Here is a 14,977-nt window from a genome sequence, read left to right as displayed (position 1 = left end):
TTGGGGTGAGCGGCTCAGAGGGTGGGGTGTACGATGAGGTGGCCTGTACAACTGGCTCTTGTCGAGTCTTCTGGGGGGTGGGGGGAGGAAGGATGGGAGGGTGAGGTGAGGTGACTGTGAGAGGGAAAGAGGTTCCCAGCCTGCACCACATATGTATCGCAGGGAGAGAAGGGGGGCAGGAGGGGGTAGAAATATGGGTTGAGGTAGTGGTACAAAGGTGGTTGGGGCAGGAAAATGAAGGGGTAATGGGGAAGAGAAGATAGATCAGCGACCACCGCCCGGGAACGGGAAAACTATCACCGGCCTTTTTTGTTTGGACATGAAAGGAAAATTTTCTTGTTTGAAAAGAAAATAAAAAAACTCTACAAGTATTAGAAGAAAAATAACAAACACTAAACCTTAAGAACACTTCGTTCTAAAAATTGATCTTCACTGTCGACTTGGATCCTTGTTAGACGTCTTGTCTTGTCTGTTTTTGTTCTTGATCTTGAACTTTACTTGATTCTTGATTCTTTGATCTTGGTTTGTTGATCTTGTTCTTCATGATTTGTTCGTGACCTGACTTGACCGGGTATATAGATATGTTACGCCTGACGGTTTGTGATTATGTGTTGTTGGTGTTCTGCTTGGTTTCCTTGTGTTGTTATGGTGTAAGAAGGGAATGACTGGAGATGTGGGCGGAGGAAGCCTCACCAACATGGCGTTTCTGCTCCATCCCCGTATCATATCCCATCTTTATATTGTCGTGATTGGTCGTGTTGGTGTTCTGTTATGTTTGGTCTATTCTTATTCTTGCAGAATGAATTCGTTAATTTTTAAAACCATCTCTTCTAAAATTAATCTTGTATCCTCTTTCTTAATTATTTCCGGTTTTCTGTTCTCTAAGTGCTCTCCTAGTTTTTTAACGAGTCTTTTCCTTTCATTTATTAAGAGTGGGCATTCTGTTAGATAATGATCAAAGTTATCTATATCATTGCTACACTTGCATGCAGATGCATGTGTTATTCTGAATCTTAAAAAATAAAACGGGAATCTACCATGCCCTGTCAGGGCTTGGGAAGAGTTGAAGTTTGTAGGAAAGTGGTCCGGAATTAGATTTGTGTTCTTAATCCACCTATAAGTATAACTTGTTTTGCCATCTTTATTCCACACCTTATTCCACTCCTGGTTTAACTTGGTATATAAATGTTTCGAAATGAATGATTTTGTTATTGGAACATCAGTTGGTTCTCCGTTTCTTGCGGCTTCTTTCGCCAATTCATCTGCAAAGTTATTGCCTATTGAGGAGCTGTGTGCTTTTACATAACTGAGTTTTATACTTACTGCTGCATTCTCTCTAAGGACTAGTTTTAATTCCTTAATTATTGGATTTGTGTTAAGTGATTTTTTAGTGTTTGGAGTACCGACCAACTATCGGTAAATAGTTTATGGCTATTGTTTGCTTTGTTTGTTATTATGAATTCTATTGCCTTTTTAATGGCTATTAGTTCAGCTTCGTAGTTGGAACTGTATTCTGGAAGCTTAAATTTTTCCGTTCTTGCTATTTGGTTGTTATTGTTAAATATTACAAACGCTGCTCCTACTTCTTTTTCCGTCTTTGAATCATCCGTATATATACGGTAGTCTACTATTTCTTCTGGGGGAGTGATTATAATGCCGCTTTTATTTGCTGGGTGATCTGTCCAAAGATCGTATTTTTTCATGATTTGATTACTTGTATATAGCTTGTCGTCACATTAAAATGTTTGCCCTCTTTTAGTACTCCATATTGTTCAATTTCTTTTTCAATTGTTAGATACACTGGCGGAATTTTTGCCATAATGTGTAAGGACAGGTTTGATGTTGTTTTAAAAGCTTTCGTTATCATTAGTAACGGTAACCTTTGGATCGCCTGTAGTTTCCTTAAAATAGTTACTTTCCGAGTGTACCACACCGGTGCTGCGTAGGTAAGGATTCTTTCAATTCCTCTCTTATACATAACTCGCACTAATTCTCTTTTTGAACACTTGTCGTCGTTTAGCGTCCTGTTCAGATTGTATGTTATCTCAGCTATTTCTTTCTTTTAAATATTTTAGATGAGGTAAAAATGTTAACATATTATCTATTATTACACCGAGTAACTTCATTTCGTTGACTTCTTATTCTGCTTGAACCTATTTGGAGTATAGGTGGATGCGTTCCATACTGTTTTCCTATCATCATTGCTTGTGATTTGTCATTATTTATTGTTATTCCTTTCCTTAGAGTACAGTCATTAGTTATTTTTAATACTCTGTTTGTTTTTAAAGCAAAGCTTTTTACCTCGACCCCCCAAGGGTTCTTTCGCGACCGTCGGTGTCACCAGAAAACTCCCGCAAACAAATAAAAGAATTTCCTTGCACCACCGGGAATCAAACCTGGAACTAATGGACTAGCAAAGCGAGAGCCCGTTGTCTTACCGATTTAGCTACGAGCCCATGCGAAGACAGGGAAGACAGGTGGTGTACTCACCAAGCACATCTACTTGTTTACCCCCTGCGGTCTCGCTGAATGCCACGGGAAAGCGCCACGCGACCACTCACGCCCGTGTAGCGGTCCGTTGCGCATCTTGCTCATGTGCTAATAGTTACAAAAATTAAAGGAAGGTCACACCAATGCATGGCACCTCACTTTTAGCACGCCAATGTGCTAAAGCATGTGGTCTCCAGTGTTCACGTAAAAAATCACAGCTTCTTGTCGTCCGCCCTCACGCCAACCCAAGGAATACATTCAAATACTCCTTGATGGCCAGGCCATCACTCCAAGCCCCAGCATTAAGATCCTGGGCCTACATCTCGAGGCTAACATGAAGAGTGGCGTCTCCTTGCAGCGCCTCAAAAACAGCATTAATCAAATCATACACATGATCAGGCGAGTTGCCACCAAGAAGCGAAGCCTAAAGGAATCCGGTAACTTTCGATTAATTGAAGGTTTTGTCATCTCAAGAGTCACTTACGTCAACCCCCTGTCTTCTCAACAAGGAAGACATAGAGATGCTTTATATAATGATTATAAAGGCGGTCGAGCAGGCCATTGGTCTTCTCATGAGTGCGTCCACACAGAGGCTGCTTAGCACGGGGCTCCACAACACGGTGGAAGAGCTGATAGAAGGCCATCTTTCTAACCATATGGTCCGACTCAGAACTGTGGTGGGTAACCGCATGCTTCACCGGATTGGCTGGGCAGCCCGCAATGTCACTCCGCTTGGCGTACTCCCAGACTCTTGGCGACTAAAACTAAAGATGCTCCCTTTGTTTAGAAATATGAACCCCGCACATGACGAGGGTCACCGAAAAGCACGGGCTGAAGCGCTAAACACCACCCTCGGTGGGGATCATGCACAGACGCCTCCACAGACGCCTCCTACACAGACGCCTCCAAACATCGAGGGCAGCAATACGCCATCATCGCGGTTATCTCAAGAACCAACCTCCTTGCGTGTACCGCGCTTATGACCCAAGAAATGACGGCACCAGAAGAGGTAGCCATCACCTTGGCTCTCACTCAACCAGGGGTTCGGAGGGTAGCCACCGATTCCCAGCAAGCCTACTGGAAGTACCAGTCGGGTTGTGTGTCCCGACCTGCACGGCGCGTGCTAAAAAACCACTCCCCAAACGGTTCCATTCAGCTAATCTGGACACCCCCTCACCCTCCAAAGGAGGGCAACAAATACGCCCGCCCAACAAGCCTGCGCTTTTACCTCCCGTGCTATGGAGCTGCACGAGGACAGTCACCCGCTTGTCACGTTCAGGGTGATAGCCCAGCATTATCGCCTTTTAAAACAGACCGCACCTTCGCCTTACCCTGACCTTTCCAGAGAAAAACAAACTACCGTACGGCTCATACAGTCCGGGCTCCTTCCCACAGCGTACGCGTCTTCACCTAATGTATCCGAATCGCTACGATGCTGAATGTAAATTTTGCTCAGAAGAAGGAACACTCCGCCCCGTATTCGGGGTGTGTGACTTTAGCCCTGAGCACCCTGCTCTCTTTCCGTCAGCTACGCAGCAAGAGCAATGGGAGATGCTGCTGCCCAGGCCCTCTCTACCTACCCAGATTCAGCGGGTGGACAGAACACAGGCCGCGCGGACTGCATATGGGCCCCACAGAAGAAGGACTCACTCCCCAGGGCTGCACTATGGGCCGTTCAGAAATCTGAACAGAAGTATACCTTCCTCCTCTTGCTCATTCTCTGCCGCAAATCTCGTCGCCTCCGTCCGCGGCGCAGAGACAGAGAAGCCAGATCGTCTAACACCGGGTTGGAGCTTACTTTAATTTTATAAAACAACTTTCCATTCTGTGCTACACCAATACAACTCAACCAAACACCGTTCATGCATCATGCATTGATTTAACCTTACCAAGAATATCTCTTTGAAGTAATAAATGGTATGGTTAGGTGCATTTCACTTCTCTCTGGTTTTACAATTTGTAGAGCGATGTGAGTGAATTTAAGTGACGTCGCATGGGTAATCGTTATGGGTGCCGTTTACAGCTTTGCTTTCCAACCACATTCACGGGGTGGATTGGCGGGATTTTTTTCTTCTGCATCTTTTCTTGATTTAAACTGAACGATTATTACTATATCATCTGCGAAAGCTTGGATGTGGGTTTCATATGGGAGTTCTTTACCTAGTAAGTCAGCTATGGTGATATTCCAGTAAAGCGGGCTAAGTAGTGAGCCCTGTGGCGAGCCCACGTCTAATGGCTTAATAACCTTAATATTGTCAGATTCGTAGACAATCTTCCTCCTTGTAAGTAGACTATGGGTCAGTTCAATTAAATTACTGTACATTTGTATTCTTCTAGTTTTTTTGTTACTATAACTGGGTTAATAGAGTTGAATGCGTTCTTAATGTCCAAAGATACGATTAAGGTGTTGGTTTTGTCTAGTTTCGCTCTTGTAGCCCTCTTTTTAATTTCTTGTAAAGCCTCTATTGTTGATGTATTATGAGTAAAGCCATACTGACATTTATTAAAAAGGTTATTTTTATAGAGGTGGTAATATAGTCGGTCCTTAACTAACTTCTCCAGAACTTTACCTAGGATGGAATTAATAGCTATTGGGTGAAATTTACTTTCCTCGCATGTCTCGTCTGGTCTTGCTTTGGGGATAAGTATTACCTTTGATTCCTTCCAGCTTTCTGGAAAATAACCGTTCATAAAGCAGGCATTAAATAAATTTAAAAAAACTACTTGTGTTTCCTGAAGATTGCTTGGATAACAGTGGTTTTAAACTTGTCCGGTCCTAGTGTTATATCTTTCCTAAGGTTATTCACAGCTAATGTTACTTCTAATTCGGTAAATGGGGTGTCGCTACTTCCAGGATGTTCTCCGTCCCCTGGAAATTCCGTTTGACTACTACTAGTATTCTTATCCCCTGTTTGTTTCACCGTCTGTTGCTCCTGGACTTGTGGTGTTTGTTCTGGGTACAGTTTCCCTCGTAAGTATTCTATTGTCTCTTCGAGAGTTCTTGTTATCTCTCCATCTTCTTTTACTATGCTCTTAAAGGTTAGTTTAGTCTTTAACTGATTTCGTGCGATTTTGTATGCCAAGCTGAAAGGATTTTTTGTTAATTTTGACGTTAGTGCTTTCCAACTATTCTTTTTTGCTAGCTCTATCATGTTGTTATAGCATTCGTGCTCTTTGTAGTATTCCTTCTTATACTTCTCTCTCATGTCTCCTCTAGCTTTTTGGTATCTGCTCCTATATGCCCTTACTCTTTTGCGTTCAATCTCTAACTCCATGTTCCACCACGGGTTGGGTTTTTGTTTGGGTGGTTTTTTCTTTTTACTGTACTTCGCTCTCAGTATGTCAAGCTTGTTATAAAATGTATTAATTACGTTTTCTATTTCATATGCGGTTCCAATCCTATTTTGTACTTCTTCGAACCATACGTCGTTTGCGATTTCATCTAACATCCTAGCTTCACCTTTTAACGTTAATCCATAGACTTCTTCTATTTAGACATTTTCGATTATAGTTCTTATATATCTGTGGTCACTATTATTGGAAGTCTTTAATACCTTCCACTCCCTAATATCTCTCGCTAAAACTGCGTTAACTATTGATAGATCTATCCACCCTCTTGCATACGCAATCGAGTTCGTGTGCCAGCACGCATTTACAGATGTGGGTGCAAGGCTGCAGATTCTTACATGCGAAGCCTTTGTGAGCGCCAACCCACCGGTGTCTTCACAGCCAAGTGTCATATGGCTTTGCAGTATTTCGCAGCAACTACACCAGTGTACAGACGGTCTAGTTTAAACTTACTCAGTTTTTTGTATTGTACCCGTCTCTACGACGGAGGTGAAAGGGGTGTTTCTACTTCGCTCGGGAAGTGACCCACACCCATTGTGTTTCGTTATTGAAGAGACAATTCGAAGAATAAGAATGGAGTGGAGGGCATTCGGCAGGCATTTTCAGATAATAAATGGCAGCCTACCATTGTCCCTTAAGAAGAAGGTGTATGACAGCTGCATCTCACCGGTACTCACCTACGGGGCAGAAACTTAGAGGCTCACTAAGAGGTCAACTTAAATTGAGGACGACTCAGCGGGCAATGGAACGAAGATGATAGGTGTAACATTAAGGGACAAGAAGAGAGCGGAGTGGGTCAGGGAACAAACGCGTGTTAACGACAAATTAGTAGAAATTAAGAAGAAATGGACGTGGGCAGGGCATGTAATGCGAAGGCAAGGTAACCGTTGGTAATTGAGGGTGACAGAGTGGATCCCTAGAGAAGGTAAGCGTTGCAGGGGGTGGCAGAAAGTTAGATGAGCAGATGAGATCAAGATGTCTTTGGGGATTAATTGGTCGCATTAGAACAGAACCGGGGTTAATTGGAGAATAATGGGAGAGGCCTTTGCCCTGCAGTGGGTGTAGATAAGCTGGTGATGATGATGTGATGAATGACGCGGAGATTGTGAAAAAGCGACAGAATTAAAAGAGAAATTCGCTCTTTTGGTTTGTCAGGCGCGAAAGCCCTACAAATACGAACAACAATGCGCGCAATCTACTTAGCATGGAGCATTAACCGAGGGTTTATTGTCTAAAATGTTTTCCATCTCTGAAAAATAAATGCACCCATTTGCCGATGGCAGGTTTTAGAAGCAATCGTCAGGCAATTTTTCGTCGTACGGCGAAATACAGATATCACTGAAATTTTTTTCATATCGCGAATAAATCACTGATTGGACTTTCAATCCTAGTTACAGTAACATGGCACTTACAGCCACCATGCCAAAAGTCATAAATTTTCTCTGATGCAGCCTCAGGTAAAAAGTAGCGCACACGACGGGGTTGCAAAAAAAGTACCTAGGTTCCAGAGGCGCCCGAATTTATAACCACAGCGTTTCGTCAATACCCAACAGATTTTACCAATGACTCAAAGTTCGGCCACTAATCTAGAGATGATTGCTTGTAACCATGCAGTCGCACTGATTGCGCTCAAGAAAGGTCCATTTCTCATAACTTTCAGTTATGTATCATGCGAAATCCGTTTTGGAGTTTACATAACGCGCCTAAGAGCAGACGAAATGCAAGGGTGATGGGCATTGCAACCGGTTCAAAAAAAATTCACCCGCATTTCCCCGAAGGGGAGCATGGGGAAGTGCGAATGCACGGGTGATGCTATGAGGGGGAGTTATGTTGAACTATGTTGGCATTCGCCCGTTAGTTGCATTTAACACCCCGCGTGATCGAGTGGGGATTCACACACCCCGTCAGTCCCTCTCTGGAAATCTTGGTGAATTAAAGTGTATGTTCGAGAGGGAATGAAATCACACACACACACACACGCAAGTAAAGTGCCGCAGTATTTATTTACACATCAGCACCTGCCGGTGTTATCGATGTACTCGACCGCCACGATCAGCGCTTTAAGATCACACACACACACACACACACATAACTACAAAGAAGGAAAGATGCATTTATTCACAGACACCTATTTGTGTTGTCGTTGTACTTGATTGCTAGAGCGGATCTCAGCTTTGAAATTTCGTGTCAGTACTCCTTTAGGCGGGTGCATTGGCCCTTCTCACGCCCGATTCCTGGGCAATCCCCCAAGTGGGTATGTGCCATGCACAGACACCTATTTGTGTTGTCGTTGTACTTGATTGCTAGAGCGGATCTCAGCTTTGAAATTTCGTGTCAGTACTCCTTTAAGCGGGTGCATTGGCCCTTCTCACGCCCGATTCCTGGCCAATCCCCCACGTGGGTATGTGCCATGCACAGACACCTATTTGTGTTGTCGTTGTACTTGATTGCTAGAGCGGATCTCAGCTTTGAAATTTCGTGTCAGTACTCCTTTAAGCGGGTGCATTAGCCCTTCTCACGCCCGATTCCTGGCCAATCCCCCACGTGGGTATGTGCCATACACAGACACCTATTTGTGTTGTCGTTGTACTTGATTGCTAGAGCGGATCTCAGCTTTGAAATTTCGTGTCAGTACTCCTTTAGGCGGGTGCATTAGCCCTTCTCACGCCCGATTCCTGGCCAATCCCCCCCGTGGGTATGTGTGTCATGCACAGACACCTATTTGTGTTGTCGTTGTACTTGATTGCTAGAGCGGATCTCAGCTTTGAAATTTCGTGTCAGTACTCCTTTAAGCGGGTACATTAGCCCTTCTCACGCCCGATTCCTGGCCAATCCCCCACGTGGGTATGTGTGTCATGCACAGACACCTATTTGTGTTTTTGTTGTACTTGATTGCTAGAGCGGATCTCAGCTTTGAAATTTCGTGTCAGTACTCCTTTAAGCGGGTGCATTAGCCCTTCTCACGCCCGATTCCTGGCCAATCCCCCACGTGGGTATGTGCCATGCACAGACACCTATTTGTGTTGTCGTTGTACTTGATTGCTAGAGCGGATCTCAGCTTTAAAATTTCGTGTCAGTACTCCTTTAAGCGGGTGCATTAGCCCTTCTCACGCCCGATTCCTGGCCAATCCCCCACGTGGGTATGTGCCATGCACAGACACCTATTTGTGTTGTCGTTGTACTTGATTGCTAGAGCGGATCTCAGCTTTTAAATTTCGTGTCAGTACTCCTTTAAGCGGGTGCATTAGCCCTTCTCACGCCCGATTCCTGGCCAATCCCCCACGTGGGTATGTGCCATACACAGACACCTATTTGTGTTGTCGTTGTACTTGATTGCTAGAGCGGATCTCAGCTTTGAAATTTCGTGTCAGTACCTGGCCAATCCCCCACGTGGGTATGTGCCATGTCAGCGGCCAGGCAGCGCGCGCCCATCTTCCCCCGTTGCCAAGCAAGACGAGGAGCGCGCGCACCCGCAGCTGTTGCTATGTGGACGGACGGCGGTCGCCGGAATTCAGGGTCGCTTATAAAGTGCATTCGCACTTAAAAGATTATTGTAGCGTCAGCTACACTGGCCGAGGTTGAGCAGTTTCGCGTGGCTCCTAAAGAGCCCTGCCGCACAAGCGCGGCACGTGGCGGCACGGTCCACTTGATGATCGTGCTAGGGGTGGCCGGGTGTGGAACCGATGGCTCGTGCCTCGCAGCAAAACCGGCATGCGCCTCTGGAACCAGCTAAGCTCTGGGGCGATTGGTCACGCTGCGCCGTAGGCGCTTGATAGATATACATGTGCCACATAATGCATATACCGTGTGTGTGTCATTGAAGCAGCAGAAAGCATGACAATCAAGCTAATCCTAGACAATAGACAACTAGGAAAGCTAAAAATAACCAGCTGAACCTTAGCTCACGCTACGTATATCCTGGCGTAGCCGAGCTAAGCCACTGCCATTTTTTTATGTGGAGTCGGTACCGACCAACTGCCCCATTTTTTTTACGTCCGTAGGACGAGAAAATACACTCTCTCCTCGCTTCGGCCACCTGGTCGCGTGGGGCGGTTCATGATTTGATATAAAAAAGGCGTACATTACCCCTGAACCAAATGGCTTACCAGCAATTCACTTGTCTTTAGAACTGAGACCGGCATAGAGGAGATCGGTGCAAGCTCGGTTTCTGTAAGCTGGTTTCCCCGCATTGTGTGTTGCGCGGAGCAGCCGGCTCACATTCCCGCTGCACACGCGCCCGACCCGACGCGACGGCGCGGCTTCAGCGGTAATTCGTGGCCCACCAATAATCCGAAACAGCTCAGATGGTCACAAAGAGTGGAACGGCACTGATTTTTTTAATTACAGGCAAACCTAGATACAATGAAGTTGACAAAAATTGGAATTTTTTCGTTACATCCAGGTTTTCCTTACATGTAGGTTACATGAGGCTCGATGCTGAACTCACCCCTGATCCAGGATATATTTCACAATAAAAAACTGCACGATCCGCACCTGCTGCTACTACACGGCCCCCGTATTCACAAACGTAACTTAAGCATCACTTCTGCTTTTTGATACTTTTCGGTGCCTTAATTAACGCGTTTCAAGAAGCAAACTTGTGCTGAAAGAGCGCATTTTCGAGAAACTGATGCTCCTTTCCACACTCAAAATTGTTGAGGGCATATTAGCTGGCACACTGTACACCGGGTGGTGACGTTCTTCTTTCTAGCCGGCGGAGACGGCTTGCAGACTATCGAACGTTGCTTGAAAAGGCAAAACTTTTCCTTTTCTGCTAGCCGAACTCATCCCCGAAAAACCGACACCACAGATATCAGTGGAGAACCGGCACCGCACTCACAGGTAGAAACGCACGGAAGATTGCGGTGCGGTCAAAGTTAAAACGGCGCATTTCGGAAGCAGATTTTTTCAGAAAAAGTGCAAAAGACAATCGCTAATCAGCGTAAAAAATTCGTTACATTAAGGTTAACCGTCGCAACTCCTTCGTTACACAGAGGTCATAAAAACGTGGGTTTCAATGGGGAATTGAAAAACTTCGTTAAATGCAGAAATTCATTATATACAGGTTCGTTACATCCAGGTTTAACTGGATACGATTTTAAAGCACATGTTCAAACAGCCTAACTGCAGACAGCACAGCGAATTAAAGCTCGCGCACTTAACCTAGATCCTGCAGAAACTTCGGCGTTCCGCTTCGTACCGCTCATCTGGCCGCAAAGCGTACGACCTTAGCTCGGACGAACCGGCCTCGACAGAAGCCGACGTGCGGGGACCCAGAAGTGGCACTCGACCTCGCAGACTTCAGCATGTTCATCACGTGGAAGATCAGCCGCCTGGTGTCCCTGGACCGGTACGTGGCCGACGTGGGCCTCCACCACGTGGACAGCCTGGACGCTGGCGCCAAACACACGGTCATCCTCGAGCCAAACGGGAACTACGAGTACAGCATCGAGCAGGTGACGCCGACTGCGGCCTCACGTCGAAACACCGCACGGCACGCTTCACAAAGGTTCACTGAAGCTCACAGATCCGGCACTTTAACGACCCGCACGGGTCGTTTAAGGTGAAGCGAGGAAGTTCTCAGTTCAGTTTCGCACAGGTGTAAGTAAAAAAATGCGCTTGAGCCGTGACAGGTACGGCGAAAGAAGGCTGGAACAGACACAGGATCATAGAATGGCCCTCATAAACATAGCGGAATGGGCCGGCGGTTCGCTGTTACTACAAATGCACGGGAAGCCGTCAAACAGGAAAGCCTGTGACTAAGATTGGCGTTGGCACAACGCGAACTGATTGGCGGGGTGAAGAGACGAGGCATTTCCAGTGAGCCTCGTCGTCTCCAAATTGTTGCGCTTGCACTGCAAACTTTTGTCTGTTACGTAACTCCAACAGTGTACGACATTAGCGCGAAATAATTAAGGATACTGAGTTTGCATAGGCGAATGAAGATGAAGAAATGCTTCAACGTTTATCCTTTTCTTGCTATGTATATTCGCTGACAGATTTCATATAAACTTGTTTCCCTTCATCACTATTCAAAATATATTTTGTCCCTAAATGCATCGCCACTATTTTTCGAAACACAGAAAGGCAGCATAGCCCTTCCAGCTCCGTACGACACGAACTGCGTGGACTACAAGATGTTTGGCAAGCATCGCTTCTATGGCGCATACATGACTCAAACAGTAAGTACGTTCATTTAAGTGTTAGCTCTGCCCTTATCATTACTACGTATGTCTGGCAAGGCAACTTCTTTTCTTGCAGCCTGTACTTACGCTCCTCAAAAGTCGTTTCTGGACAGAAACATTCAAATCGTGATCGAATATTACGGGGAAGTAGCCCTTCGAATGTGCGACCAGGACGAAGGCTACGTCACGTGATCACCTTTCTTAACAACCTGCGGGGTCGGTACAGCTGAGCCGTTCTATGACAGATGCCGACTACTGCGTAAATCGAGAGTTTGATTTCAAAGAGACAAGGAAGGCAACATACAACTTTGATTTGTTAGAAACAGTCAGCAACTCATACGTAGTTACAATTTTATCGATGCATTTTCCCTCGAATAGGGGTGGGCGATTGATCGATAACCTTCCGAATAATCGATTAATGCTTTCGTCGCGAATTATTTTTAACCGGTTTTTATTCCTTCGAAGCATGTGAACAATATTTAACAAGAGTGCCATGTTGAAATTGCGCTCATATTCAAGGATCATATTCGCGTTCAAATAACTCGCCCGACGTCACAACAGAAAACGACGCAAGTATGTACAGAGGTGATAGTGAATAAAACTTAAAGTTTATACCCAAGCAAAACAAGAAAATGGCCACTGTTAATTCAAATTTACAGCGCGCAAAAATCGGCGAACGGGTACTCTTACAATTTGTCCGTTGTGCAAACTAACTCTGTCGTAAGTCACGATGAATCGGCGCCTCCTGCAATTACTTCGATTGCCGACGTTCCTTACTTTAGAAAAGTGAGAGACAAACGCGAAACGCGGTAATAACCGCCTCGCCCGCATCAGAGCCATTATGATGACCGGCTACTGTAAACGTATAGTGGCCGCGTACGCGTTGCAGAGCCCCTCGCTTGGGGCTCTAGAGGAGCAGTGGGAGAGTACACTGGCCAGCTCCTGTCCCGAAACGCAGATTTTGTTAGCGCAAAGGGCGAATACAGCCGGCCGTATCAACGGAGTCTTGGACTTAAGACCCCAACATATGCTCACTTCAACTGCAAAGTTTCTCTCTCTCTCTCTCTCTCTCTCTCTCTCTCTCTCTCTCTCTCTCTCTCTCTCTCTCTCTCTCTCTCTCTCTCTCTCTCTCTCTCTCTCTCTCTCTCTCTCTAGAGGAGCAATAAATGTTCTTCGCCTGCGAATAAAAATTCCGAATATAGTGATTACTGTATTTACTCCTGGGAATGTGTTTCGTCACGTGTACACCCCGTGTGACGCAGCTCTGCATGGAAGAGTGCCGGATGAACATCACGTTTGACAAGTGCGGCTGCATCATGAAGTCGTACCCGTTTCGGAACAAGCTCAACGACATCATGTGCGATGACAAGCAGACAGGTACGCGCAACCATATCCCGCCCAGCATTAGTATGCTTCGGTCATGATTTTAATTTTTTTCTTTCCTGGCGGAAAAAAAAGGGGGATGTGGGTGCGCGTTTCAGCAACAACTGGGCTATGCGGTGGGCTAGGAAGCGTAAATTACTCCAAGGCTATGAAGAACAACAATACTCTGCCGGATGCGAGGCTGTTAAGTGGGCGAGAATCGGGTGTCCCAGCTGTTGCTTATTGTAAACGTTGCCGCTTCCCATGGTGATCTTGAACTGTATCAAGAAAGTTCTGTTCCTTATAATTCTCAAGCCGTTTGATGGATGCGTTTCTTAGCGTGTTTTTTTTTCTTATTTTTTTTTTTGAGGGGGGGGGGGTGACAGCAAATGCAGATAATGCAGCAAATGCAGATAGATGGAGATAACTTGCAAATACAACCAAATAACGTTATATTCAATTAGCGTCTCGAGTGCGGCCAGTTGGTTCATTCTGAACATACAAAACAGCGCAAAAAACGAGGACTAAGAAAGAGGTCTGCGCTCTTCTTTCTTAGTCCTCATTTTTTGCGCTGTTTGCGCGTTCAAAGTTATAGTTCCATCCATGGTTTTTGTACTGGCCCACACATTGAACTTGAATTTGTACTTCCTTCTGAGGGAGCAGCGCAAACTAGACAGGACAAAGGGTAGGACACAACACGAGCGCATACTAACAACTGAAGTTTTTATTAGAACTTGGAAGAACATATAAAGAAGCCTGCGTACTAACACACCGTACGCAGGCTTCTTTATATGTTCTTCCAATTTCTAATAAAAACTTCAGTTGTTAGTAAGCGCTCGTGTTGTGTCCTACCCTTTGTCCTGTCTAGTTTGCGCTGCTCCCTCAGAATGAATGTATACCAACTGGCCCAGTTCTCGACCTTGTTGAATTTGTAGTCTGGTATTTTCCTAGTGCAATGAAACGACCTACGAGGTCCGTAATTAACAAAGCTGGACACCGAAACGTTTTTTATGTACATATTATTGTGCATTCCAACTCGGCGCAGCACTCACAATTTTTTTTCTTTTTTGCCACATACCTGTTACGCCGCTGCCTTGTAACGGTTTCCTTTGCTTAGTGAAGCTCTTAGCTCTGGGGCGGTATTCCCCAGTTTTGTCCCTTTTGCGGCCCTTTCAAAAGTGTCCCTTTGGCAAGCCCTGATTGGCTAAAAGCAAAGAACCGGAAGTGACGTCACGCAAGCGTGACAAACCTACTGCCAACGTCATAGAGTCAATGCCAACGCTCACTGCTTAACCGGAAGTACGTCACGAGGAAGGGGCGCCAAAGGGACGTTTTCAAAAGGCACAGTTACGAGAATACCGCCCCTGGTTAACACACAGGCAATCTTTTTCTAGAAAATCAAGATGGAACACATTGAATTTGTCCTCAGTTGGGGACCACCTCGACCCAATGCCCGTCGCCATTGTTTTCATCTCTCAGCTCACGGCTGTCAAGTCATAATTTCCAGCGACGCGCGTCGCATTTCAACAGTAATATGTCATTTTATTTGTTATAACACGTGTAGCGGTTTGTGATTTCGATTAGTATGGTCG

At 45.4% G+C, this 14,977-nt stretch overlaps 1 protein-coding gene across 1 annotated transcript in view; it reads left to right on the top strand.

The window, feature by feature from the left end:
• LOC144180632 (uncharacterized) overlaps positions 1-14,977 on the top strand; it is an 81,816-nt gene that overhangs the window by 15,163 nt on the left and 51,676 nt on the right. Inside the window, exons 5-7 of the mRNA XM_077708944.1 lie at positions 11,137-11,294; positions 11,922-12,020; positions 13,286-13,400. Coding sequence (XP_077565070.1) covers positions 11,137-11,294; positions 11,922-12,020; positions 13,286-13,400 — 372 coding nt within the window. The remainder of the gene's footprint in view (positions 1-11,136; positions 11,295-11,921; positions 12,021-13,285; positions 13,401-14,977) is intronic.

The sequence above is a fragment of the Haemaphysalis longicornis genome, unplaced genomic scaffold (assembly GCF_048455015.1).
Source record: "Haemaphysalis longicornis isolate Haplotype H1 unplaced genomic scaffold, Haemaphysalis longicornis Haplotype H1 scaffold_4, whole genome shotgun sequence".
In the NCBI taxonomy this organism is placed as follows: Eukaryota; Metazoa; Arthropoda; class Arachnida; order Ixodida; family Ixodidae; genus Haemaphysalis; species Haemaphysalis longicornis.
Note: the sequence above shows the minus strand (reverse complement) of the source record. Positions and strands in the feature narration are given on the sequence as shown.